The 27,789-nt window shown below is 46.4% G+C and overlaps 1 protein-coding gene across 6 annotated transcripts; it reads left to right on the top strand.

Moving 5' to 3' along the window:
• The first annotated feature begins 150 nt into the window (after positions 1-150).
• LOC128332447 (IgGFc-binding protein-like) lies at positions 151-27,789 on the top strand. Of its 6 annotated transcripts, none has more exons than XM_053266728.1 (7): positions 151-238; positions 16,370-16,540; positions 17,695-18,918; positions 19,716-20,056; positions 21,076-21,649; positions 24,465-25,066; positions 26,389-27,789. In XM_053266728.1, the coding sequence occupies exons 2-7, from the start codon at positions 16,489-16,491 to the stop codon at positions 26,506-26,508; spliced, it is 2,913 nt and encodes a 970-aa protein (XP_053122703.1). In that variant the 5' UTR covers positions 151-238; positions 16,370-16,488; the 3' UTR covers positions 26,509-27,789. The 6 variants fall into 6 exon arrangements, with proteins under 6 accessions (XP_053122703.1, XP_053122705.1, XP_053122701.1 ...); XM_053266730.1 differs by lacking the exon at positions 151-238 and adding an exon at positions 12,983-13,120 and having other exon boundaries at positions 16,390-16,540; XM_053266726.1 differs by lacking the exon at positions 151-238 and adding an exon at positions 12,991-13,120 and having other exon boundaries at positions 16,378-16,540.

Below are 27,789 nucleotides of genomic sequence, written 5' to 3'. Positions count from 1 at the left end.
AGCTGGCGAGGTTCTGGCTTCATATTGCTTACTTAGCTCTTTCAGTGGGTGTGTCAATAAAGGTGGGAGGGTTGGAGAGTTCTCTGGTAAAGCACTGAAACAGGCTTTGATGCATTCCCGAGCCCCTTCCCTTATAAAAGGGGAAGTGGCTACAGCAAGACAAAGAGAACGGGCAGAGCAGTCGTCCCTGCTTCTTTCTACTGCCTCAAGCCGAGGCAGGTCTGCTGAGGGGCTGACGGTAAGAGACAGCTCTCCTACTCCCTTCAGGACCTTCAAATCCCTCCTCAGAAGTAGGGCTGGTCTGTCTACCAAGCAGGCTTAGGTTGCCGGATCTTGGGGGTCGTGGGACAGGTGTGGACACTGCTGCCTCCATTGGGCATAGCTGCCCATTTCATGACAGTTGGGGCAGCAGCCACTGTGGGTGGGGGGGGGGCGTGGGAGTGGGGCATTTCAAGTCTGTAAGTCCACTGCTGTCTCCCCACACCACTGCCCAGCTCTGCTCGGAGTCTGGACCTGGCCATGCGCCCCGTCCTCGCTGCTCACCAGGCTACCAGGTGGGGTGGCAGTGTGGATTTTAAAAGATATAGAGGTCATTCACACAGTCAGAAACTGTGTTCTACCTGGGTTTGGGAGCCGTGTGTGCTCCCAATTTTTGGTTGTGTAGAAGCAGGGTAGGAGGAAAACCTGAGTAGAAGTGATTGTGTGGAAGCCAGGGAGGAGGAAAACCTGGGCAGCTTTTCCTCCTACCTTGCTTCCACACAATCACTTCTACCGAGATTTTTTTTCTGCCTTGCTTCCACACAATCACTTCTCCCCAGATCAGTAAAGCTGGCCCAAAATTCCCCCTCCCACTTCCCGACTGTTTTGTATGTTTAGATTGTTGGCCTTTAGTTTTTTAGTCAGTTATTTCTTGAAAATATTTAGACTGATACAAATCATTACAATTTCACATCACTAATTGATAGAGTTTTGATCAAGCTGGCTTGCAGCCCAAATCAGAAATAATTAGAAGAGCATTTCTGATTATCTCTTCAAAAGCAGTTACGTGTCAGTCCAAGAACCACTAAAATCCTTAGGTGGCATAATAAGAATCTCAAATTTGGCCGCAAGCAAACTGATAAGGAGGGGGACCTTCATACCTAGTCAGGTGTCACCATCTAAAAGAGCCTATAGTATAATCAGGGTGAGAAAGCCATCTCTTTAATTAATACCATGCTGATTATAAACATTAGGTGCTATTTAAGGAGAGGAGAGCTGGTCTTGTGGCCGCAAGCATGACTTGTCCCCTTTGCTAAGCAGGGTCTGCCCTGGCTTGCATTTGAATGAGAGACTACATGCGTGAGCACTGGAAGATATCCCCCTTAGGGGATGGAGCTGCTCTGGGAAGAGCAGAAGGGTGCAAGTTCCCTCTCTGGCCTCTCCAAGATAGGGCTGAGAGAGATTCCTGCCTGCACCTTGGAGAAGCCACTGCCAGTCTGTGCAGACAATACTGAGCTAGAGAGTCCAATGGTCTGACTCAGTATACGGCAGCTTCCTATGTTGCTAAATAGAAATAATTGACTCCACTATTTCTGTGCTGAATTAGGTTTTGAAAATATGGAAGCTGATCTGATCAGGGCAGCACTGGGACCTGCCCAGCCTCAGCCCCGTAGCAAACTCCATGGCTAAAGGGCTGCCAAGAGCAACAGCCCAGAGCTGGCAAGGTTCTGGCTTCATATTGCTTACTTAGCTCTTTCAGTGGGTGTGTCAATAAAGGTGGGAGGGTTGGAGAGTTCTCTCGTAAAGCACTGAAACAGGCTTTGATGCATTCCTGAGCAGCTTCCCTTATAAAAGGGGAAGTGGCTACAGCAAGACATGTTGCAATTTTTTTAATTAACTTTTAACAATAATAGTAACCATAACAGTCATAATAAACAGATTTATAAGTTGACTTCCCGTGCACCTCTTTTCGTGATACCAACTATAAATTTTACCCTTGTTATAACATTAATTAAGAAATGAAAAACACAAATTTAAACCTTCCACCACCATTAAACTGCCCATCCTGCATTTCAGATTTCAAATCCTGCTGTAAGATCCATAGTGGGAAAATAATTCTTTAAATAAACCAAAAAAGGTTTCCAATCTTCCTTGAAGCGTTCTAAACTTTGGTCTCTAATCAATGTTGTAAGTTTTGCCATTTCTGCATATTCTAAAGTTTTTATCAACCAATCTTCTTTTGAAGGTAGTTCGTTGGTCTTCCATTTCTGTGCATATAATATTCTAGCCGCCGTAGAAGCATACATAAAACAAGTTAAATTATTTATAGAAATTGCTCCTTGTGTTATTCCTAGCAGGAAGAATTCTGGCTTCTTAGGAAATGTCACTTTAAATATCTTCTTCAGTTCATTATATATCATGTCCCAATAGGCCTTGGCCCTCCCACATGTCCACCACATATGAAAAAAAGTACCTTCAGTATGCCCACACTTCCAACATTTGTTTGGAACATTTTTATACATTAATGCCAGTTTTTTAGGCGTTAGATACCATCTATACATCGTTTTGTAATAATTTTCCTATCTACAGCAAGACAAAGAGAATAGGCAGAGCAGTCGTCCCTGCTTCTTTCTACTGCCTCAAGCCGAGGCAGGTCTGCTGAGGGGCTGACGGTAAGAGACAGCTCTCCTACTTCCTTCAGGACCTTCAAATCCCTCCTCAGAAGTAGGGCTGGTCTGTCTACCAAGCAGGCTTAGGTTGCCGGATCTTGGGGGTCGTGGGACAGGTGTGGACACTGCTGCCTCCATTGGGCATAGCTGCCCATTTCATGACAGTTGAGGCAGCAGCCGCTGTGGGTGGGTGGGGGGGGGGGGGCGGGAGTGGGGCATTTCAAGTCTGTAAGTCCACTGCTGTCTCCCCACACCACTGCCCAGCTCTGCTCGGAGTCTGGACCTGGCCATGCGCCCCATCCTCGCTGCTCAGCAGGCCACCAGGTGGGGTGGCAGTGTGGATTTTAAAAGATATAGAGGTCATTCACACAGTCAGAAACTGTGTTCTACCTGGGTTTGGGAGCCGTGTGTGCTCCCAATTTTTGGTTGTGTAGAAGCAGGGTAGGAGGAAAACCTGAGTAGAAGTGATTGTGTGGAAGCCAGGGAGGAGGAAAACCTGGGCAGCTTTTCCTCCTACCTTGCTTCCACAGAATCACTTCTACCGAGATCAGTAAAGCTGGCCCAAAATTCCCCCTCCCACTTCCCGACTGTTTTGTATGTTTAGATTGTTGGCCTTTAGTTTTTTAGTCAGTTATTTCTTGAAAATATTTAGACTGATACAAATCATTACAATTTCACATCACTAATTGATAGAGTTTTGATCAAGCTGGCTTGCAGCCCAAATCAGAAATAATTAGAAGAGCATTTCTGATTATCTCTTCAAAAGCAGTTACGTGTCAGTCCAAGAACCACTAAAATCCTTAGGTGGCATAATAAGAATCTCAAATTTGGCCCCAAGCAAACTGATAAGGAGGGGGACCTTCATACCTAGTCAGGTGTCACCATCTAAAAGAGCCTATAGTATAATCAGGGTGAGAAAGCCATCTCTTTAATTAATACCATGCTGATTATAAACATTAGGTGCTATTTAAGGAGAGGAGAGCTGGTCTTGTGGCCGCAAGCATGACTTGTCCCCTTTGCTAAGCAGGGTCTGCCCTGGTTTGCACTTGAATGAGAGACTACGTGCGTGAGCACTGGAAGATATCCCCCTTAGGGGATGGAGCTGCTCTGGGAAGAGCAGAAGGGTGCAAGTTCCCTCTCTGGCCTCTCCAAGATAGGGCTGAGAGAGACTCCTGCCTGCAACCTTGGAGAAGCCACTGCCAGTCTGTGCAGACAATACTGAGCTAGAGAGTCCAATGGTCTGACTCAGTATACGGCAGCTTCCTATGTTGCTAAATAGAAATAATTGGCTCCACTATTTCTGTGCTGAATTAGGTTTTGAAAATATGGAAGCTGATCTGATCAGGGCAGCACTGGGACCTGCCCAGCCTCAGCCCCGTAGCAAACTCCATGGCTAAAGGGCTGCCAAGAGCAACAGCCCAGAGCTGGCGAGGTTCTGGCTTCATATTGCTTACTTAGCTCTTTCAGTGGGTGTGTCAATAAAGGTGGGAGGGTTGGAGAGTTCTCTCGTAAAGCACTGAAACAGGCTTTGATGCATTCCTGAGCAGCTTCCCTTATAAAAGGGGAAGTGGCTACAGCAAGACATGTTGCAATTTTTTTAATTAACTTTTAACAATAATAGTAACCATAACAGTCATAATAAACAGATTTATAAGTTGACTTCCCGTGCACCTCTTTTCGTGATACCAACTATAAATTTTACCCTTGTTATAACATTAATTAAGAAATGAAAAACACAAATTTAAACCTTCCACCACCATTAAACTGCCCATCCTGCATTTCAGATTTCAAATCCTGCTGTAAGATCCATAGTGGGAAAATAATTCTTTAAATAAACCAAAAAAGGTTTCCAATCTTCCTTGAAGCGTTCTAAACTTTGGTCTCTAATCAATGTTGTAAGTTTTGCCATTTCTGCATATTCTAAAGTTTTTATCAACCAATCTTCTTTTGAAGGTAGTTCGTTGGTCTTCCATTTCTGTGCATATAATATTCTAGCCGCCGTAGAAGCATACATAAAACAAGTTAAATTATTTATAGAAATTGCTCCTTGTGTTATTCCTAGCAGGAAGAATTCTGGCTTCTTAGGAAATGTCACTTTAAATATCTTCTTCAGTTCATTATATATCATGTCCCAATAGGCCTTGGCCCTCCCACATGTCCACCACATATGAAAAAAAGTACCTTCAGTATGCCCACACTTCCAACATTTGTTTGGAACATTTTTATACATTAATGCCAGTTTTTTAGGCGTTAGATACCATCTATACATCGTTTTGTAATAATTTTCCTATCTACAGCAAGACAAAGAGAATAGGCAGAGCAGTCGTCCCTGCTTCTTTCTACTGCCTCAAGCCGAGGCAGGTCTGCTGAGGGGCTGACGGTAAGAGACAGCTCTCCTACTTCCTTCAGGACCTTCAAATCCCTCCTCAGAAGTAGGGCTGGTCTGTCTACCAAGCAGGCTTAGGTTGCCGGATCTTGGGGGTCGTGGGACAGGTGTGGACACTGCTGCCTCCATTGGGCATAGCTGCCCATTTCATGACAGTTGGGGCAGCAGCCACTGTGGGTGGGGGGGGGGGGCGTGGGAGTGGGGCATTTCAAGTCTGTAAGTCCACTGCTGTCTCCCCACACCACTGCCCAGCTCTGCTCGGAGTCTGGACCTGGCCATGCGCCCCGTCCTCGCTGCTCACCAGGCCACCAGGTGGGGTGGCAGTGTGGATTTTAAAAGATATAGAGGTCATTCACACAGTCAGAAACTGTGTTCTACCTGGGTTTGGGAGCCGTGTGTGCTCCCAATTTTTGGTTGTGTAGAAGCAGGGTAGGAGGAAAACCTGAGTAGAAGTGATTGTGTGGAAGCCAGGGAGGAGGAAAACCTGGGCAGCTTTTCCTCCTACCTTGCTTCCACAGAATCACTTCTACCGAGATCAGTAAAGCTGGCCCAAAATTCCCCCTCCCACTTCCCGACTGTTTTGTATGTTTAGATTGTTGGCCTTTAGTTTTTTAGTCAGTTATTTCTTGAAAATATTTAGACTGATACAAATCATTACAATTTCACATCACTAATTGATAGAGTTTTGATCAAGCTGGCTTGCAGCCCAAATCAGAAATAATTAGAAGAGCATTTCTGATTATCTCTTCAAAAGCAGTTACGTGTCAGTCCAAGAACCACTAAAATCCTTAGGTGGCATAATAAGAATCTCAAATTTGGCCCCAAGCAAACTGATAAGGAGGGGGACCTTCATACCTAGTCAGGTGTCACCATCTAAAAGAGCCTATAGTATAATCAGGGTGAGAAAGCCATCTCTTTAATTAATACCATGCTGATTATAAACATTAGGTGCTATTTAAGGAGAGGAGAGCTGGTCTTGTGGCCGCAAGCATGACTTGTCCCCTTTGCTAAGCAGGGTCTGCCCTGGTTTGCATTTGAATGAGAGACTACGTGCGTGAGCACTGGAAGATATTCCCCTTAGGGGATGGAGCTGCTCTGGGAAGAGCAGAAGGGTGCAAGTTCCCTCTCTGGCCTCTCCAAGATAGGGCTGAGAGAGATTCCTGCCTGCAACCTTGGAGAAGCCACTGCCAGTCTGTGCAGACAATACTGAGCTAGAGAGTCCAATGGTCTGACTCAGTATACGGCAGCTTCCTATGTTGCTATATAGAAATAATTGACTCCACTATTTCTGTGCTGAATTAGGTTTTGAAAATATGGAAGCTGATCTGATCAGGGCAGCACTGGGACCTGCCCAGCCTCAGCCCCGTAGCAAACTCCATGGCTAAAGGGCTGCCAAGAGCAACAGCCCAGAGCTGGCAAGGTTCTGGCTTCATATTGCTTACTTAGCTCTTTCAGTGGGTGTGTCAATAAAGGTGGGAGGGTTGGAGAGTTCTCTCGTAAAGCACTGAAACAGGCTTTGATGCATTCCCGAGCCCCTTCCCTTATAAGAGGGGAAGTGGCTACAGCAAGACATGTTGCAATTTTTTTAATTAACTTTTAACAATAATAGTAACCATAACAGTCATAATAAACAGATTTATAAGTTGACTTCCCGTGCACCTCTTTTCGTGATACCAACTATAAATTTTACCCTTGTTATAACATTAATTAAGAAATGAAAAACACAAATTTAAACCTTCCACCACCATTAAACTGCCCATCCTGCATTTCAGATTTCAAATCCTGCTGTAAGATCCATAGTGGGAAAATAATTCTTTAAATAAACCAAAAAAGGTTTCCAATCTTCCTTGAAGCGTTCTAAACTTTGGTCTCTAATCAATGTTGTAAGTTTTGCCATTTCTGCATATTCTAAAGTTTTTATCAACCAATCTTCTTTTGAAGGTAGTTCGTTGGTCTTCCATTTCTGTGCATATAATATTCTAGCCGCCGTAGAAGCATACATAAAACAAGTTAAATTATTTATAGAAATTGCTCCTTGTGTTATTCCTAGCAGGAAGAATTCTGGCTTCTTAGGAAATGTCACTTTAAATATCTTCTTCAGTTCATTATATATCATGTCCCAATAGGCCTTGGCCCTCCCACATGTCCACCACATATGAAAAAAAGTACCTTCAGTATGCCCACACTTCCAACATTTGTTTGGAACATTTTTATACATTAATGCCAGTTTTTTAGGCGTTAGATACCATCTATACATCGTTTTGTAATAATTTTCCTATCTACAGCAAGACAAAGAGAATAGGCAGAGCAGTCGTCCCTGCTTCTTTCTACTGCCTCAAGCCGAGGCAGGTCTGCTGAGGGGCTGACGGTAAGAGACAGCTCTCCTACTTCCTTCAGGACCTTCAAATCCCTCCTCAGAAGTAGGGCTGGTCTGTCTACCAAGCAGGCTTAGGTTGCCGGATCTTGGGGGTCGTGGGACAGGTGTGGACACTGCTGCCTCCATTGGGCATAGCTGCCCATTTCATGACAGTTGGGGCAGCAGCCACTGTGGGTGGGGGGGGGGGGCGTGGGAGTGGGGCATTTCAAGTCTGTAAGTCCACTGCTGTCTCCCCACACCACTGCCCAGCTCTGCTCGGAGTCTGGACCTGGCCATGCGCCCCGTCCTCGCTGCTCACCAGGCCACCAGGTGGGGTGGCAGTGTGGATTTTAAAAGATATAGAGGTCATTCACACAGTCAGAAACTGTGTTCTACCTGGGTTTGGGAGCCGTGTGTGCTCCCAATTTTTGGTTGTGTAGAAGCAGGGTAGGAGGAAAACCTGAGTAGAAGTGATTGTGTGGAAGCCAGGGAGGAGGAAAACCTGGGCAGCTTTTCCTCCTACCTTGCTTCCACAGAATCACTTCTACCGAGATCAGTAAAGCTGGCCCAAAATTCCCCCTCCCACTTCCCGACTGTTTTGTATGTTTAGATTGTTGGCCTTTAGTTTTTTAGTCAGTTATTTCTTGAAAATATTTAGACTGATACAAATCATTACAATTTCACATCACTAATTGATAGAGTTTTGATCAAGCTGGCTTGCAGCCCAAATCAGAAATAATTAGAAGAGCATTTCTGATTATCTCTTCAAAAGCAGTTACGTGTCAGTCCAAGAACCACTAAAATCCTTAGGTGGCATAATAAGAATCTCAAATTTGGCCCCAAGCAAACTGATAAGGAGGGGGACCTTCATACCTAGTCAGGTGTCACCATCTAAAAGAGCCTATAGTATAATCAGGGTGAGAAAGCCATCTCTTTAATTAATACCATGCTGATTATAAACATTAGGTGCTATTTAAGGAGAGGAGAGCTGGTCTTGTGGCCGCAAGCATGACTTGTCCCCTTTGCTAAGCAGGGTCTGCCCTGGTTTGCATTTGAATGAGAGACTACGTGCGTGAGCACTGGAAGATATTCCCCTTAGGGGATGGAGCTGCTCTGGGAAGAGCAGAAGGGTGCAAGTTCCCTCTCTGGCCTCTCCAAGATAGGGCTGAGAGAGATTCCTGCCTGCAACCTTGGAGAAGCCACTGCCAGTCTGTGCAGACAATACTGAGCTAGAGAGTCCAATGGTCTGACTCAGTATACGGCAGCTTCCTATGTTGCTATATAGAAATAATTGACTCCACTATTTCTGTGCTGAATTAGGTTTTGAAAATATGGAAGCTGATCTGATCAGGGCAGCACTGGGACCTGCCCAGCCTCAGCCCCGTAGCAAACTCCATGGCTAAAGGGCTGCCAAGAGCAACAGCCCAGAGCTGGCGAGGTTCTGGCTCCATATTGCTTACTTAGCTCTTTCAGTGGGTGTGTCAATAAAGGTGGGAGGGTTGGAGAGTTCTCTCGTAAAGCACTGAAACAGGCTTTGATGCATTCCCGAGCCCCTTCCCTTATAAGAGGGGAAGTGGCTACAGCAAGACATGTTGCAATTTTTTTAATTAACTTTTAACAATAATAGTAACCATAACAGTCATAATAAACAGATTTATAAGTTGACTTCCCGTGCACCTCTTTTCGTGATACCAACTATAAATTTTACCCTTGTTATAACATTAATTAAGAAATGAAAAACACAAATTTAAACCTTCCACCACCATTAAACTGCCCATCCTGCATTTCAGATTTCAAATCCTGCTGTAAGATCCATAGTGGGAAAATAATTCTTTAAATAAACCAAAAAAGGTTTCCAATCTTCCTTGAAGCGTTCTAAACTTTGGTCTCTAATCAATGTTGTAAGTTTTGCCATTTCTGCATATTCTAAAGTTTTTATCAACCAATCTTCTTTTGAAGGTAGTTCGTTGGTCTTCCATTTCTGTGCATATAATATTCTAGCCGCCGTAGAAGCATACATAAAACAAGTTAAATTATTTATAGAAATTGCTCCTTGTGTTATTCCTAGCAGGAAGAATTCTGGCTTCTTAGGAAATGTCACTTTAAATATCTTCTTCAGTTCATTATATATCATGTCCCAATAGGCCTTGGCCCTCCCACATGTCCACCACATATGAAAAAAAGTACCTTCAGTATGCCCACACTTCCAACATTTGTTTGGAACATTTTTATACATTAATGCCAGTTTTTTAGGCGTTAGATACCATCTATACATCGTTTTGTAATAATTTTCCTATCTACAGCAAGACAAAGAGAATAGGCAGAGCAGTCGTCCCTGCTTCTTTCTACTGCCTCAAGCCGAGGCAGGTCTGCTGAGGGGCTGACGGTAAGAGACAGCTCTCCTACTTCCTTCAGGACCTTCAAATCCCTCCTCAGAAGTAGGGCTGGTCTGTCTACCAAGCAGGCTTAGGTTGCCGGATCTTGGGGGTCGTGGGACAGGTGTGGACACTGCTGCCTCCATTGGGCATAGCTGCCCATTTCATGACAGTTGGGGCAGCAGCCACTGTGGGTGGGGGGGGGGGGGCGTGGGAGTGGGGCATTTCAAGTCTGTAAGTCCACTGCTGTCTCCCCACACCACTGCCCAGCTCTGCTCGGAGTCTGGACCTGGCCATGCGCCCCGTCCTCGCTGCTCACCAGGCCACCAGGTGGGGTGGCAGTGTGGATTTTAAAAGATATAGAGGTCATTCACACAGTCAGAAACTGTGTTCTACCTGGGTTTGGGAGCCGTGTGTGCTCCCAATTTTTGGTTGTGTAGAAGCAGGGTAGGAGGAAAACCTGAGTAGAAGTGATTGTGTGGAAGCCAGGGAGGAGGAAAACCTGGGCAGCTTTTCCTCCTACCTTGCTTCCACAGAATCACTTCTACCGAGATCAGTAAAGCTGGCCCAAAATTCCCCCTCCCACTTCCCGACTGTTTTGTATGTTTAGATTGTTGGCCTTTAGTTTTTTAGTCAGTTATTTCTTGAAAATATTTAGACTGATACAAATCATTACAATTTCACATCACTAATTGATAGAGTTTTGATCAAGCTGGCTTGCAGCCCAAATCAGAAATAATTAGAAGAGCATTTCTGATTATCTCTTCAAAAGCAGTTACGTGTCAGTCCAAGAACCACTAAAATCCTTAGGTGGCATAATAAGAATCTCAAATTTGGCCCCAAGCAAACTGATAAGGAGGGGGACCTTCATACCTAGTCAGGTGTCACCATCTAAAAGAGCCTATAGTATAATCAGGGTGAGAAAGCCATCTCTTTAATTAATACCATGCTGATTATAAACATTAGGTGCTATTTAAGGAGAGGAGAGCTGGTCTTGTGGCCGCAAGCATGACTTGTCCCCTTTGCTAAGCAGGGTCTGCCCTGGTTTGCATTTGAATGAGAGACTACGTGCGTGAGCACTGGAAGATATTCCCCTTAGGGGATGGAGCTGCTCTGGGAAGAGCAGAAGGGTGCAAGTTCCCTCTCTGGCCTCTCCAAGATAGGGCTGAGAGAGATTCCTGCCTGCAACCTTGGAGAAGCCGCTGCCAGTCTGTGCAGACAATACTGAGCTAGAGAGTCCAATGGTCTGACTCAGTATACGGCAGCTTCCTATGTTGCTATATAGAAATAATTGACTCCACTATTTCTGTGCTGAATTAGGTTTTGAAAATATGGAAGCTGATCTGATCAGGGCAGCACTGGGACCTGCCCAGCCTCAGCCCCGTAGCAAACTCCATGGCTAAAGGGCTGCCAAGAGCAACAGCCCAGAGCTGGCGAGGTTCTGGCTCCATATTGCTTACTTAGCTCTTTCAGTGGGTGTGTCAATAAAGGTGGGAGGGTTGGAGAGTTCTCTCGTAAAGCACTGAAACAGGCTTTGATGCATTCCCGAGCCCCTTCCCTTATAAGAGGGGAAGTGGCTACAGCAAGACAAAGAGAATGGGCAGAGCAGTCGTCCCTGCTTCTTTCTACTGCCTCAAGCCGAGGCAGGTCTGCTGAGGGGCTGACGGTAAGAGACAGCTCTCCTACTCCCTTCAGGACCTTCAAATCCCTCCTCAGAAGTAGGGCTGGTCTGTCTACCAAGCAGGCCTAGGTTGCCGGATCTTGGGGGTCGTGGGACAGGTGTGGACACTGCTGCCTCCATTGGGCATAGATGCCCATTTCATGACAGTTGGGGAAGCAGCCGCTGTGGGGGGGGGGCGGGAGTGGGGCATTTCAAGTCTGTAAGTCCACTGCTGTCTCCCCACACCACTGCCCAGCTCTGCTCGGAGTCTGGACCTGGCCATGCGCCCCGTCCTCGTTGCTCACCAGGCCACCAGGTGGGGTGGCAGTGTGGATTTTAAAAGATATAGAGGTCATTCACACAGTCAGAAACTGTGTTCTACCTGGGTTTGGGAGCCGTGTGTGCTCCCAATTTTTGGTTGTGTAGAAGCAGGGTAGGAGGAAAACCTGAGTAGAAGTGATTGTGTGGAAGCCAGGGAGGAGGAAAACCTGGGCAGCTTTTCCTCCTACCTTGCTTCCACAGAATCACTTCTACCGAGATTTTTTTTTCTGCCTTGCTTCCACACAATCACTTCTCCCCAGATCAGTAAAGCTGGCCCAAAATTCCCCCTCCCACTTCCCGACTGTTTTGTATGTTTAGATTGTTGGCCTTTAGTTTTTTAGTCAGTTATTTCTTGAAAATATTTAGACTGATACAAATCATTACAATTTCACATCACTAATTGATAGAGTTTTGATCAAGCTGGCTTGCAGCCCAAATCAGAAATAATTAGAAGAGCATTTCTGATTATCTCTTCAAAAGCAGTTACGTGTCAGTCCAAGAACCACTAAAATCCTTAGGTGGCATAATAAGAATCTCAAATTTGGCCCCAAGCAAACTGATAAGGAGGGGGACCTTCATACCTAGTCAGGTGTCACCATCTAAAAGAGCCTATAGTATAATCAGGGTGAGAAAGCCATCTCTTTAATTAATACCATGCTGATTATAAACATTAGGTGCTATTTAAGGAGAGGACAGCTGGTCTTGTGGCCGCAAGCATGACTTGTCCCCTTTGCTAAGCAGGGTCTGCCCTGGCTTGCATTTGAATGAGAGACTACATGCGTGAGCACTGGAAGATATCCCCCTTAGGGGATGGAGCTGCTCTGGGAAGAGCAGAAGGGTGCAAGTTCCCTCTCTGGCCTCTCCAAGATAGGGCTGAGAGAGATTCCTGCCTGCAACCTTGGAGAAGCCGCTGCCAGTCTGTGCAGACAATACTGAGCTAGAGAGTCCAATGGTCTGACTCAGTATACGGCAGCTTCCTATGTTGCTATATAGAAATAATTGACTCCACTATTTCTGTGCTGAATTAGGTTTTGAAAATATGGAAGCTGATCTGATCAGGGCAGCACTGGGACCTGCCCAGCCTCAGCCCCGTAGCAAACTCCATGGCTAAAGGGCTGCCAAGAGCAACAGCCCAGAGCTGGCGAGGTTCTGGCTTCATATTGCTTACTTAGCTCTTTCAGTGGGTGTGTCAATAAAGGTGGGAGGGTTGGAGAGTTCTCTCGTAAAGCACTGAAACAGGCTTTGATGCATTCCTGAGCAGCTTCCCTTATAAAAGGGGAAGTGGCTACAGCAAGACAAAGAGAATGGGCAGAGCAGTCGTCCCTGCTTCTTTCTACTGCCTCAAGCCGAGGCAGGTCTGCTGAGGGGCTGACGGTAAGAGACAGCTCTCCTACTCCCTTCAGGACCTTCAAATCCCTCCTCAGAAGTAGGGCTGGTCTGTCTACCAAGCAGGCTTAGGTTGCCGGATCTTGGGGGTCGTGGGACAGGTGTGGACACTGCTGCCTCCATTGGGCATAGATGCCCATTTCATGACAGTTGGGGAAGCAGCCGCTGTGGGGGGGGGCGGGAGTGGGGCATTTCAAGTCTGTAAGTCCACTGCTGTCTCCCCACACCACTGCCCAGCTCTGCTCGGAGTCTGGACCTGGCCATGCGCCCCGTCCTCGTTGCTCACCAGGCCACCAGGTGGGGTGGCAGTGTGGATTTTAAAAGATATAGAGGTCATTCACACAGTCAGAAACTGTGTTCTACCTGGGTTTGGGAGCCGTGTGTGCTCCCAATTTTTGGTTGTGTAGAAGCAGGGTAGGAGGAAAACCTGAGTAGAAGTGATTGTGTGGAAGCCAGGGAGGAGGAAAACCTGGGCAGCTTTTCCTCCTACCTTGCTTCCACAGAATCACTTCTACCGAGATTTTTTTTCTGCCTTGCTTCCACACAATCACTTCTCCCCAGATAAGTAAAGCTAGCCCAAAATTCCCCCTCCCACTTCCCGACTGTTTTTTATGTTTCGATTTGTGTGTGTGTGTAAGTCCATTTCAACAAGGGCAGTGGAAGTCTGATATTACTTTCAAAGGTGGCTTTATTGAGAGATCCATCTCAGAAGATCAGATGAAGCAAAGACCATACATATATACATACATACATACCCTTCCATAACAGAAAAATCACACGTCCATTTCCAGATTGCATATAAAGATTACATACACCTCCCATATTTCCTTTGTGCTAGCAGAAACCAAATCCCATTCCAGATTCTTATCCCAATAAGAATAGCTGATACCAGGCTGCTCGGAACAAAATCTGAATTACTACCTAATCTATAAAGCATGCTTTGTCTGTGTTCAGTTGCCTGAACGCCAGGTATCCATTAGCCTAATAAAACATTCAATTCAAGAACTGTTTGGCATCTTTTAAAAAGCATTCCGGCACCCTGATTGGTTTTAAAAGGCACCCAAACAGGGTTGAATCAATTCAAGTTTGATTCTAATTAGAATCGAATTTTCAGACCATATTCAAATCTTATTCTAATTTGAAACAAATTTTTGGAATTCAATTTTAATTTGAAACAAATTGAAAAATTCATTTCGTGCACGTCTCTATAAACCTTAAGCACTTCCTGTTGCAGCAAAGCCACCCTTCTGGGAAAGCTCCAGGAGAAAAACAATTCGTAACTCTCACAAATTTAGTTACTCAACAATTGGCTTATTTTCCAGCCCTTCTCCAAATACATTCTGGTTGAGTGACAAAGACTATTGCATTAGCTTTGAACAAGGTCCAGTTGCAGTGAGCAAATAATGCTTTCAGACTAGCAAGCTGTTTCTGCTGCTTCAGGTCAGAGGCTCCGGTGAGAGTTTTTGGATGTGGCATGAATATCTAGCAAAATGATAGAAATCCAGATCCAGACCCTACACTCCTCCCTTGCTGCTAGCATGGTAGTGGGTGTGATCCAGCACTGATAGTAGGACATCTGTCCAAATGCAATGGGTGGGCTCCACTCTTCCTTCTAACCGGGATTCCCAGATGTTGTTCACTACAACTCCCAGCATATCCAACTGCAGTTGCCTTTGGCTGAGGATTCTGGGAGTTGTAGTCAACAACATCTGGGAATCCCGGTTAGAGGGAACACTGGTGAGATCACTACTGCATGGAGTAGTGGAGAGGAAGCTAAGTTTGTCCCCATGCCAATGAAGACACAAGGCTATGCTGGAAGTAATGGGCCACAACTGATATGAGGAGGCCAGACTGACTCCATTTTGTGTGCAAACACGACTCTCACCCCCTACATCAGGGATTCTCAACCTTGGGTCCCCAGATGTTATTAGACTTCAACTCCCATAATCCCAAACCAAAGGCCATTGGGGCTGGGGATTATGGGAGTTGAAGTCTATCAACATCTGGGGACCTAAGGATGAGAACGCCTGCCCTACATAGTTCTTTGCAGCTTAAAGTTGATGGATAAGGGCTTTATGATCAGAATTGCTTAAAGGATGATACAAGAATAGGCGCAACTGACATGAAGGTTGCTGCAGTGTCTGGAAAAAGGGGAAGTGGGTAGTTAGACATTGCTACATGACTTCATGCCAGTCAGACATGATTGCACTGATGTGCTCTTTTGAAATTGCTGATATTGACATGAATATTTAGGGAGAATTAGATAATAGTTGGGAGGGGGAAAGAAGGCGGGGGTAGCTTGTCACGTGTGAAATGCTGTAATCACTTAAGGAAATGTATAAAAATCCCCTCTGAGAAAGGAGGGGTGTCCTTTTGCTTTGTGAAATTATTCCCAAAGTGCCACCTTTGCTATTCTGCAGAATAAACTGCTTTTTAGTTTGAACCTCCACTCTCTTGGTGTGTTAATTGGACTGCACGCCAGGCAAGAGCCTGGCTTTCCGGCATAACACAACTTCATTGATTCAGGCAGCCAGTGAAACAACGGGATTGACACTCCACCTCCCACAACAGTGCAGGATCTCATCTTAATAAATGGTCAAGCTGCAAGCCCCCCGGCTCATTATTACAGATGATTACAAGCAGTCTCGGAGCAACATCATCGTCCTGAGGGTGATCGCTGCTGCTCTCTTCACTGACCCAATAAGGTCAAGGTATCAGCAGGAAGCACTGTCGCCCCCAAGCCAAGTAGCCTTTAAGATCGGCAGCCCTCCCCCTGCTGAGTAGATAAGCCCTAGCCGTGGCTCCCTGAGCTGTGGAACCTCGAGGCAAGGGTAAGGCAACCTTCGCTCTCCAGCTGTTGTTGAACTACAACTCCCATCATTCCCAGTTGTGGTGTTTTGGGTTAATCCATTCCTTGATCCAGGCCAGGTTTTGAATGGGGCTTTAGTTACTTGTATTCCAGTCCTGGGGTAGAGGCGGGGCTAACAAGCAGCCAGCAGCAAGAGGTGCTGGAAAGATGCAGGGATAACTAACAAAACAGAGGCAGGGTTAACAAACAGCCAGCAGCAAGAGGCAGTCTGTGCTTGCCTCTCTGTACACAATATCTGTCTCATTAAACTGTTAATGTTCCTAATTCCACCCCACTGCCTTATCCTGGCATACCACAACTCTTTCCCTTGGATTCTACACAAGGCAGCTTCCCATGTTCCTAAGCACAGCATTTATCTGTTCTTTTAGAAAGAAAGAAAGAAAGAAAGAAAGAAAGAAAGAAAGAAAGAAAGAAAGAAAGAAAGAAAGAAAGAAAGAAAGAAATATTCTTCTGAATATATTTCCCCTTCACCCCCTGTTTTTCAGCCATGGCAATCAAGAGGATCATTTTCATTTTGGCTGGTTTGGCACTATTGGGCGGTAAGTAAACTGGGGAGGAGAGCACCTCACCCTCTCCTTCCTTTTCCAAATGGTTATCCTAAGATTCTGTGACATAGTACAATGGGAATGGGCAGGATCTCTCCAGATTTCCCCAGAGCCCAAAAGGAAGTGAAAGTAGCTCCCTGATGTTCATCTAAAGGGAGCCACTTTCTCTTTTTAGAATTAGATGTGTACATAAATTCAGACAAAGATCCATATTAATATACAGTATGGACCAATATTAACTCATTGTGATGGGAAGACCAACAGTAGATGAAACTCAGCCTCCAATTCAAGGGGCCATCTCAAGTCTGGAGTTTACACCCAAAGGGCAGACAGTCCAAGAGGTGAGGGTGAAAGATGCATTTCACAAATTGCTTTGAATTAACTGGCCACTGAAGCAAATGAGGAGAGAAAAATTATGAGTAGGATTGAGAACATCCACCGGATTTTCTCTCATTCAAGCAGCAATAATGGACATTTGGAATAAGATTGGAAGTTTACTGGTGCTGAGTACTTCTCCTTCAGCATCTATGAGTATCAGTGCATGAAGAGAGAAGGGTTTTTAAAGACATGGAGGGAGGGCACCATAGGAATATAGTAAGCTGCCTTTTAACGCTGAGTCAGACCACTGGTCCATCTAGTTCAGTAAAATCTACACAGATCGGCAGTGGCTTCTCCAAGGTTGCAGGCAGAAGTCTCTCTCAGCCCTATCTTGGAGATGCCAGGGAGGGAACTTGGCACCTTCTGCATGAAAGCATATAGACACTCTTCCCAAAGTGGCCCCATCCCCTAAGGGGAATATCTTACAAGCCACGGAAGACCCTGCTTAGCAAAGGGGACAGTTAGTGCTTCCTACCACAAGACTAGCTCTTCTCCCCAGTGCTGATCATATTCAGAATGGCTCCAAACAGGGGCTTCTTTTCCTTTTCATCAGCACTTGCAAATCAAATATGGCCTTCATCAGATGAGAAGATTCAATATTCTTAGAGCTTGAACACTACTCAATTCATAGACAGTATTCCAGTCCAGTAAGACTCCATTCCAAAAGTCAAGTATTCCAGACAGTCGACAGTATCCCAAATTGTGTCTGCCCATATTATTAACATTATGATCTTTGACTTTTTCAAGTAATTCCTTCTCATCTCCTTCAGGCCCTTGTGGAGCAGATCCCAGAGGGAAGGAATTTGTCACAGCCTTTCTGCAGAACTACTGGCAAGAAGTACCCAATGCAGACTTCAGGCTGCTCATCACTGGGTACCATCCTGCAACGTCTGTCACAGTGATAGTGAACAACTCTACGTTTCAGAGAGCTACCATCAATGCAGGACAGACAGTGTCTGTTCATCTCCCAGGCTTCGTAGAGATGTTGGGGACCAACACCTTTGATAAGACTATGTTGATCCAAGCTGACAAAGACATCTCAGTCTTCTCCTATAACTACAAGAATTATTCAAGTGCTGCCACAGTCGTATATCCAGTCCAACAGCTGGGCTTGTTGTATTACGTGGTCACTCCGGTGGGTGACACGTCAAACACTTTCAAGGAATTTGCTGTGGTGGCCCATGAAGACCCCACTAGAGTTGACATTCATCTGAAAGGGGCTGTGAGTTTCAAAGGGCGGGATTATCCTGCAGGTAGCAGGCTTGTTGTTGACCTCGAACCCTTCCAAACAATCCAGCTGCAAAGCTCGGATGATTTATCTGGCACCAGGGTTGAATCAAGTGGGCCTGTGGCTGTCTTGAGTGGGCACAGCTGCGCTAAACAAAACACACAGTGTGACCATGTTGTTGAACAGCTCCTGCCTGTTTCCAGCTGGGGTACCACGTTCATTGTCCCCCCACTGTCCATCCAAAGTAGTTCTGATGTGGTGTATGTTGTCACCTCCCAGAGCACTTTAATCAGATACCAAGTTGGGCCGACACAAAACTCCCGTAATACAAATGCAGGACAGGTGATCCAGATTGAGGTAAAACGCCCTCACCCTCTTTATATCTCTGCTGATGCTGGAATCCAGGTTCTTTTCTTTTTCACTGGTGCTAAAACAGGAGTAGGGATCTATGACCCCTTCCTCATCAATATCCCGGCCTTGACAAGCTATTGCACATCCTACCACATTGATGGGATTAGGAAGTCTGATAATTATGCTGTCGTCATAACCAAAAGCACAGAATCCAATGGAATCACCTTCAAGAGGAAGGCCGTGGGAAACATCCAATGGAGAGTCATCCCAGGCACAGAATATTCCTGGGCTGAACATAGACTGGGCAGAGAAGATCGTGCCCTCTCCCTGGAGCATCCCAGCACACCCTTTGGACTCTACATCTTTGGAGTTTCATACATGGGGGGCTATGGTTATTCTTCCGTTTGCCCTTCCAGTAAGTATTCTCATATATATGCATAATACTGGTGCTTCCTTGTTCTGAATGGGTAATTGGACTGCAGTCTAAAGGTCATGTGGACACATATGCCAGTTCTAGAATCTCACTGGGTGACTACTGGAATGTAAAAGGAATCTTTCCATTTTCCATCTCTGCCTATGGCTGCTGCCATTACCAATATTCTGCACTGACTAACACAGGGGTTATCAGTCTTTCCTCTTGTTGCCTGCCCCGCATTTCCCCTACCTCCCAGGTCTATGCCCAGTCCCTTGTCTGCCCTTTTGAATCTGTGTGGGATCTTTGCTTCCCTCTCAGAAGGTGGACTATACACATTTTGTCAGCCTTGTTCCCTTAGAAGTTGGAATGTTCATGAACATTCTTCACCATCACAGCAGCTGAACCTATTGGTACAGGGCCAGTTCCAGTTTTCAGGTGGACCTTGGCAAACCACCTTCCATGGGCCCCCTCCTATTTGTGCAGGCCCCATTGGAGAGTCCCTAAGAAGTCTGTGAGAGTCACCACCACCCTAAGAAGTCTGTGAGCACAGAGATGGTTTCAGTGACACCTTGTTTGTCCCTTCTGTCTATCTCAGTACTGTTTACTCTGACTGGCAGTAACTCTCCAGGGTTCCAGATGAATATTTCCCAGTCTTACCTGGAGATGCCATGGATTGCACCTGGATCCAACTGCATGCAGATGCACTGCCATGGAGCGATGACCTCATCTCTCTAACATCGTGAGCACTGATTTCCAGTTGGTCTTACTCCACTTACATTGCAATTGCTCTGTTCTAGGCCAACCAGTGTCTTCATGCAGCTCAATGAAATGTGGAAGTAAGGAGCAGTGTGAGATCTTAAGAGGTCAGCCGATGTGTGTACCAAAATCTGGATCCATCTGCAGGGCTTATGGAGGCCCTCATTATCACACCTTCGACGGAAAGCACTTTGACTTCATGGGCACCTGCACCTATACCATTGCCAAGACTTGCAGTCTAGATCCAACTCTTCCTTTCTTCAGCGTTGAGGCCAAGAACGAGAACAGGGGCAATGCTCATGGTTCTTACATTGGTTCTGTGACAGTCAGAGTCTATGACACCATCATTGCGATGGCCAGAAATGAGATTGGACTTGTGAGGGTAAGTCTGAAAGACAAACATGCTTTTCTCTTGCTTTCCAGGCCTCCTATTACTTTAAATCCCTTTCTCACAATTGTTACATCCCCGCTAACTGAGCGAAGTGGCACCTTTCTAAACTGGCGATTCTCTTTATTGAGCAGAGGAGAGCAACTGGCTCTATCCAACCCCAGCACAGCATCTCTCCAGTGGCTGTGGCTGGTGTCTATCTTAGGTTTCTTTTAAGATTGTGAGCCCTTTGGGGAACAGGAGGCCATCTTTTTTAAAAAATATTTATTTATTTCTCTATGTAAACTGCTTTGGGAACTTTTGTTGAAAAGCAATATATAAAAATTCGTGGTATGAACACAAGACACTGTCTTATACTGAGTCAGACCATTGGTCTATCTAGCTCAGTATTGTCTTCACAGACTGGCAGCGGCTTCTCCAAGGTTGCAGGCAGGAGTCTCTCTCTCAGCCCTGTCTTGGAGATGCTGCCAGGGAAGGAACTTGGAACCTAGATGCTCTTCCCAGAGCAGCTCCATCCCCTGAGGGGAATCTCTTACAGTGCTCACACATATAGTTTCCCATTAATCTGCAACCAAGGCAGACCCTGCTTAGCTAAGGGGACAAGTCATTCTTGCTACCACAAGACCAGCTCTCCTCTGGTCTTGTGGTAGCAAACATTCCTACTCTAAATTCATCTTATTTAGCAGAACATCAACTAACATTCTCCTTATTCCATTGGTGACCACCTAATGGCGCAGTGGGGAAATGACTTGACTAGGAAGCCAGAGGTTGCCGGTTCGAATCCCTGCTGGTATGTTTCCCAGACTATGGGGAACTCCTCTATCGGGCAGCAGCGATATAGGAAGATGCTGAAAGGCATCATCTCAGACTGCGTGGGAGATGGCAATGGCAAATCCCTCCTGTATTCTACCAAAGGCAACCACGGGGCTCTGTGGTCGCCATGAGTCGCCACTGACTTGACGGCACACTTTATCTTTACCTATTCCATTGGTTGCATTTGACTTCTCGTGCAGGTGAATTACCAGCAGTCCCAGCTGCCCATCTCCCTGCAGGAGGGGAAACTGAGGCTCTTCCAGAGTGGGATCTCTGTCCATATTGAGACGGACTTCTCACTGAGAGTCTCCTACAACTGGGACAGCAACCTGGCGGTGAAGATCTCCAGCAGATTTTCGGAGAGCCTCTGCGGCCTTTGTGGCGACTACAATGGAGACCCAGATAATGACTTCACCATGCCTGATGGGAGCTTGGCCCCCAGTCCTGTGGAGTTTGGGAGAAGCTGGAAGGTGAAGGATGGCCATGAGTTCTGCTGGGATGATTGCAATGGGGAATGCCAAAGCTACACCCCCGAGAAAGCCAAGAAGTATAAAGCTGAGCCATTCTGTGGCTGGATCAACAAAGGGGGAGACGGCCCGTTCAGCCAGTGCCATGCCGTGATTGACCCTCAGCCCTTTCTAGATGACTGCGTCTTTGATGTCAGCTTGAATGATGGCCTCAAGAATGTGCTGTGTGATGCACTGAAGAACTATGCAGATGCCTGCCAGGGAGAAGGAGCTGCTATTTCAGACTGGAGGACACCCACTGGCTGCTGTGAGTATCCCTGTGTGTGTTGAAAAGAAGAATGGATTCAGAACTAAGGGAAGCAGGTTTTACTTCCTTCATGGAAATGTTTTCTGATATGGAACATCCCCAGATATATCTATAGGGTATAGCCAGTACAGTTCCTCTTTCTGCAGTGGAAGAACAGAAAACAGAAATGGCGTCTTAAGAAAATAATGTCTCCCACAGTCAAGTTTCTAGTCCTCTCTGCTGTAGAGAACGATAGAAAGTGACTTCAGAATGACAGGATGATGGCAAAGAGAACCTCTTTGCGTGGCTCTTGGGCACTATATGACCCATCTTTATAGCATATTTAGTTTGCAAGGGCAAATGAAAGATTTGTTGTAAGCCACCCAGAGACTTGCGTTTTGGGCGGTATACAAATATGTTAAATAAATAGACAGATAAATAAATAGTAATTTCATCCTGCTTGACCTTGCAGGAATCTTGTGCAATCCTGCTTGACCTTGGAGAACAAGTGAAGTGGGAAGCTTCATATGTCATTTCATTCATTCATTCATTCATTCATTCATTCATTCATTATCCTGCTCTTCCTCCAAGGAGCCATGGTTATGTTTATCCTCACCACCACCCTGTGCGGTAGGTTAGGCTGAGAGATACATGACTGGCCCACAGACACCCAGTCAGTTTTCTGGCTGAGTGGGGATTTGAATTCAGGTCTCCCTGGTCCTAGTCCAACACTCTAACCATTATACCATATTGGCTCTCATGGTGGCTGGCAGGCAGGGGTGTAGCTATAATTCAGTGTATGGGTTCAAAGAACCCGAGCCCCCAAGCTCCTGAGGGGCCCCCAACTCCACCTCTCCCTATTTTCTTCATTATCTCCCTCACTCCAAGGGGCTGCTGGAGGGAAGGTGGAACACAGGCCCCCTCTCCCCTAGCTACGCCCAGCAGGGAGGGGAAACCTCTGGTTTCCAGCAAGCGTGCACTCCCAGCACGGGCAAGAACTTCCTCTCCTTTCATGTTGTGTCAGGTGGCTGAGCAGCACATTTCTCCTTCAACCCGACATCTGTAACCAAGACTTGAAGCTGGGCAGCACATGTTGGGTGGTGACGGGAATCCTCATCAACCAGACACTGGTGGGTTCACACAACACAAAAGGGGTGACAGTACCAGCCTACGCTGGGAGTGGGTGCCTACTGGGAACTGGTGGTTCCCACCTGCTTCCTTGCCGCCATGAACTGTAAGCAGAGAAATCTTGGGATGAGATCTCGACTGAATGATGCATCACTCTGTGGCCCTAAGTCAAGGCTGCTCAACTTTGGCCCTCCTGCAGATGGTGGCCTACAACTCCCATAATTCCTGGCTATTGGCCACTGTAACTGGGGATTATGGGAGTGGTAGTCCAACAAGAGCTGGGGGACCTAAGTTGAACAGACCTGCTCTAAACAAACCACTTTCTGCCTCACTTCTGCAGCTGCAATGTGGGAACAATAAGGAAGAATCTTCCCTTGCAGGGTTCTTATATATGCATAATGCATATTACACACACACACACACAGAGAGAGAGAGAGAGAGAGAGAGAGAGAGAGAGAGAGAGAGAGAGCTATTTATTAGCAATAGCTATAGTTGTTACCATAGACCAGTGGTTCCTAACCAAGGTTCCTCTGGATGTTGCCGAACTACAACTCCCAGCATCCTCAGCCATAATAAATTGTAGCTGGGGATTCTGGGAGTTGTAGTTCAGCAACATCTGGAGGAACCCTGGTTGGGAACTACTGCCCTAGAGGAAGTAAAAATGGGGGACGATGTTTTTGTCAGTCTGCATGACAATTTCCATGTCTTAGCAAAAGAGGGATCAAGGTACATGGATTAGGAGGTTAATTATTAATGCATGAATTAATATTTATTTATTGATTGATTGTTTGATTTATATACCACTTTTCATTAAAATAATCTCAAAGCAGTTTACAGTATAATTAAAACAATGCATAATTAAAATACAAAGGTTCAGATAATATAAATATAAAAACAATCTATTTAAAAATTTAATAACCCATTAAAAATAATACATAAAAGACAAAGCAGCAGCAGTAAAAAAAATAGTTTAATTCAAAAGCCTGGGTGCAGTGTTCCCTCTAACAGGGATTCCCAGATGCTGTTGATTACAGCTCCCAGAATCCCCAGCTGGGGGACTGTGGGAGTTGTAGTCAACAACATCTAGGAATCCCTGTTAGAGGGAACACTCCCTGCTTGAAGAGCCACATCTTTACTTTTTCCCTTAAAAAAAAATGTCAAGGAGACTGAGGAGCAGGTGCCAGCTGGGAGAGCATTCCAACGCCTGGGGGCAATGACTGAGAAGGCCCTGTTCCGTGTGCTTGAAAATTGATCCTCTCTCACCGTCAGCACTTGTTGCAGAACCCCCTCTGATGATCTCAATGTTCCAATATTTTTGCAGTGTTCAATATGTTCCAATATTTGCATTGTTTACTTCCTCCAAGCAGTCCAGTGAAGTGTCCACGTGGCTAACCCCTTTGATCCACATAATACTTTGTCAGATGGTTCAGGCAAACACAAAATGGAGATCTGTGATCCAAGTTCATCCTCTGTCTCCTGGTGGTACTCCAGATGTACTGGTGGTACTCCAGATGTTGCCAAACGATAACTCCCACAATCCCCAGCCACAATCAGTTGTAGCTGAGGAGGATGGGAGTTGTAGTTTAGGAACATCTGGAGTACTACAGGTTGGGAACCCCTGTCCTAGTGAAATCTGGTAAAATATATTTTGCATAGGAATCCCAGGTAATTTAATCTTGCAGTGCTGACTCTCTTGTCTCTTTGACAGCCCTACCCTGCCCTGAGAACAGCCAGTACAAGGCCTGTGGACCTCCATGTCCTGCCACCTGCAACGGCGAAGCTGGTCCCACGAACTGTTCCTCATTGCCTTGTGTGGAGACCTGCCAGTGCAATGAGGGCTTTGTGCTGAATGCTGGGAAGTGCATCCCCTCAACGTCCTGTGGGTGTATCTTTGAGGGGAAACTCTTCTCCCCTGGTGAGCAGTTCTGGGGAGACGACAGCTGCACGAGACGCTGCACTTGTGACCGGGAGACGAAGCGAGTGGCCTGCCAAGCGGCGAGATGCAGGAGTGGGGAGCAATGCAAGGTGCAGGACGGCCTCCAGAACTGCTACCCCACCAGTTTCACCAGCTGCTCGGCTTCAGGGGGCCTCCACTACCTCAGCTTTGATGGCAAACGGTTCGACTTCCAGGGGAACTGTGTGTATCAGTTCACTGGGCTGCGTGAGAAGAGAAATGACCTGGAGGATTTCCTGGTGCTTGTCCAGAATGACCATCAAGGCAGCCAGTCAGTGCCTTTTCTCCAGAGGGTGGAGATCAGCATTTATGGCACAGCCATTGTGAAGAGCAGAGAACAGCCTGGAAAGGTTCTGGTGAGTTTTATCAGGTGTTCTTTGCTCTTTGAAGGCTGGTCCTTTTCCCTATTCGGGTGTGCAATCATATTCGGGTGTGCAATTCCCTATTCGGGTGTGCAATCGGGTGTCCTTTTCCCTATTCGGGTGTGCAATCCTTCTCACAGAGGCCATTTGTGCTTGCTCGGCGGCCGCCATTTTGGCTGCCGCTCCATTTTATGAAGGCCCGAACGGACCAAAAAATGGGCAGAAAAGGCCCGAGGGGGCATTTTGAAGGCCAGTGGTGGGAGGGGGAAACTTCGCAGACACACACACACACATACACACACACACACACACACACACCCCGCTGCCTCAAAGACCAGTTTTAAGATAATTTTTTTTAAAACCCTTCAAAAATTCTGCGAACCCCCCGGACTGAACTGAACCAGGAGGCAGAGTTTGGAGGGGTGCCGGACCAAACTTGCCCAGTTGGGTTCGAGTCCAGTTCAGACTCAAAACGAGCTAGGCCAGCCGGTTCCGTGCACACCACTAGTCCCATGTCCATTTTTCAATGTTTTTGAAAATTTCAAAACAGATCATACACATCTCTGTTTTTGGCCCTTGATTGTTAAAGGAAAATTCATTAACCTGGCTTCAAGCACTGCTTTCCCCATAATCCACCTTCGGAAGTCACGGGAAGCCTGAGTCAAACCGACCTCAGGTTGGCCCTCCATGATGGAATAATCGGAACTGTGGATTCCGGACCCAGCCACGGTTCCGATTCCTCCTCCAAATCTCTGATGGAACTCTCAGCTGCAAGTAAGTTACACTTACAAAAGTGAGGCTCCAGAGGTCCCTTCGTGACGCTGGTTTGGGACACTTTAGCGATGAAGCTTCTCCCACCTCTTAAACCCTATTGGCTGGCATGGCTTTCCTTCAAGGGTCAGAGGAAGCCCGCGCAGCCAGTTCGGCCTCCTTTGTGGTCTCCCATACTGCAGCTTGTGATAGTCTGGAAGAGCACTGGGGGATTGGCAGTTTATCCAAAATCCATTGGACCCACAGTTTGAGATGTGTCCGAAGGTGACCATTGGTTCCAGAGTATGAGAGAAATGAAGGAGGTAAGACCAAGTGTGCCAGCTTGAGCATCACAGAGAATCCATAACAGATTGTATGTATGTATGTATGAATTTATGTTTATATGTATGTATCTGAACATTTTAGGAAAGCACACAATACATATAAGAAAAAATGAGTTGGATATATTCAAAATGATATTGTGTGAGGTTGTTGAACTTTGTGCTCTGGGGATGTTACAGTAGCACTTCTGAATTTCCCTTTCTCCCTTGTCGAATGGGTCATAGGTGAATGGCTTGCTGAACAACCTGCCCTACAGGAGCAGAAACAATGACTTTTCCATGAACAGGAGAGGGCAAACTTTGGTGATCCAGACTGACTTCTCCCTGACAGTCACCTTTGACTGACAAAACCTGGTCGCTGTGTCTGTGCCCAGCACTTATGCCGGGGCCCTTTCTGGTCTCTGTGGGAACTTCAATGGCAACCCAGAAGATGACATGACCACGAGAGATGGCCATGTGGCTCCAGATCCAACAGCTTTTGGTCAGAGCTGGAAAGTGAGAGAGGTACCAGGCTGCAGAGAGGTTGACTTAGAAGAGTGTGTGGGCCGAGCAGCCATTAAGAGACGCCAACGGAGTCTTGTCAAGGAGTGCGGGCTCATCGCCAGCAAGTTCGGTCCTTTCCGAGATTGTCACAGCAAAGTTAATCCAGAGGGATACTTCCAAGATTGTGTGCATGATTACTGCTTATACCACCAGAAAACTGTGATGTGTCCTGTTATTGCCAGCTATGCAGCAGCCTGCCAGGCACATCATACTACTCTCAACTCTAAATGACCCCACACTCTCACTTTCTCACACTCTCTCCTTTATTACTATGACGAGTATGGGAATGAATCAATCTAGCACTCTGCACCCAAGAAAACCCTCAGAAATTCACAAAAAATCAGCCCTTTGTCCCATCCCCCTGAAATTGGGGTGGCAGCCTACACCCATTAGGCACTACCACCCCACCCCACTATTTTGGGGCAGATCCACTTTCTGCCCCCCCATCTGCCCCAAAGACACAAAAACTTCAGAAATTCACAAAAAATCAACCCTCTGTCCCATCCCCCTGAAATTGGGGTGGCAGCCTACACCCATTAGGCACTACCACCCCACCCCACTCTTTTGGGGCAGATCCACTTTCTGCCCCCCCATCTGCCCCAAAGACACAAAAACTTCAGAAATTCACAAAAAATCAACCCTCTGTCCCATCCCCCTGAAATTGGGATGGCAGCCTACTACACCCATTAGGCACTACCACCCCACCCCACTCTGCTGCCCCATATCCCACTCCAAGTCCAGCAACAGTGCCCTGCCCTGAACCTCACCTCATCCAAACTTTTTTTGCGCACTACAGTCAACAGAGAGGCACAGCCAGGAGGGAACACGCATAGCATGTGGAGGACGCACGCAAAACAACAACACTCCGCAAGTGGAGCAGCAAGGCTTGGCATGTTGCCCCCTCCTAGCCCACACAGCTTTGAAGAGTAATGCATGGATGATGATGGCAGATAAGAAGAGAATGGCAGCACGCACGTGTCTCTGGACATTTCTTTTCTGAAACCTGTCTCTGTGGCATGTGATCGCCGCATCTATGTATGGGCAAGCAATCTTCAAATAAAATGCTGTCAATCAACTCTCAAA

Source organism: Hemicordylus capensis, chromosome 7 (assembly GCF_027244095.1).
Source record: "Hemicordylus capensis ecotype Gifberg chromosome 7, rHemCap1.1.pri, whole genome shotgun sequence".
NCBI classification, from domain to species: Eukaryota; Metazoa; Chordata; class Lepidosauria; order Squamata; family Cordylidae; genus Hemicordylus; species Hemicordylus capensis.
This window is presented reverse-complemented; position numbering and strand designations above follow the sequence as displayed.

Coding starts and splice junctions, on each gene's coding strand:
- LOC128332447 (XM_053266728.1), top strand. CDS start 16,489: ATGGCAATCAAGAGGATCATTTTCATTTTGGCTGGTTTGGCACTATTG. Junction 16,541..17,694: donor TGGTTTGGCACTATTGGGCG/GTAAGTAAACTG, acceptor CATCTCCTTCAG/GCCCTTGTGGAGCAGATCCC. Junction 21,650..24,464: donor GAGGACACCCACTGGCTGCT/GTGAGTATCCCT, acceptor TCTCTTTGACAG/CCCTACCCTGCCCTGAGAAC.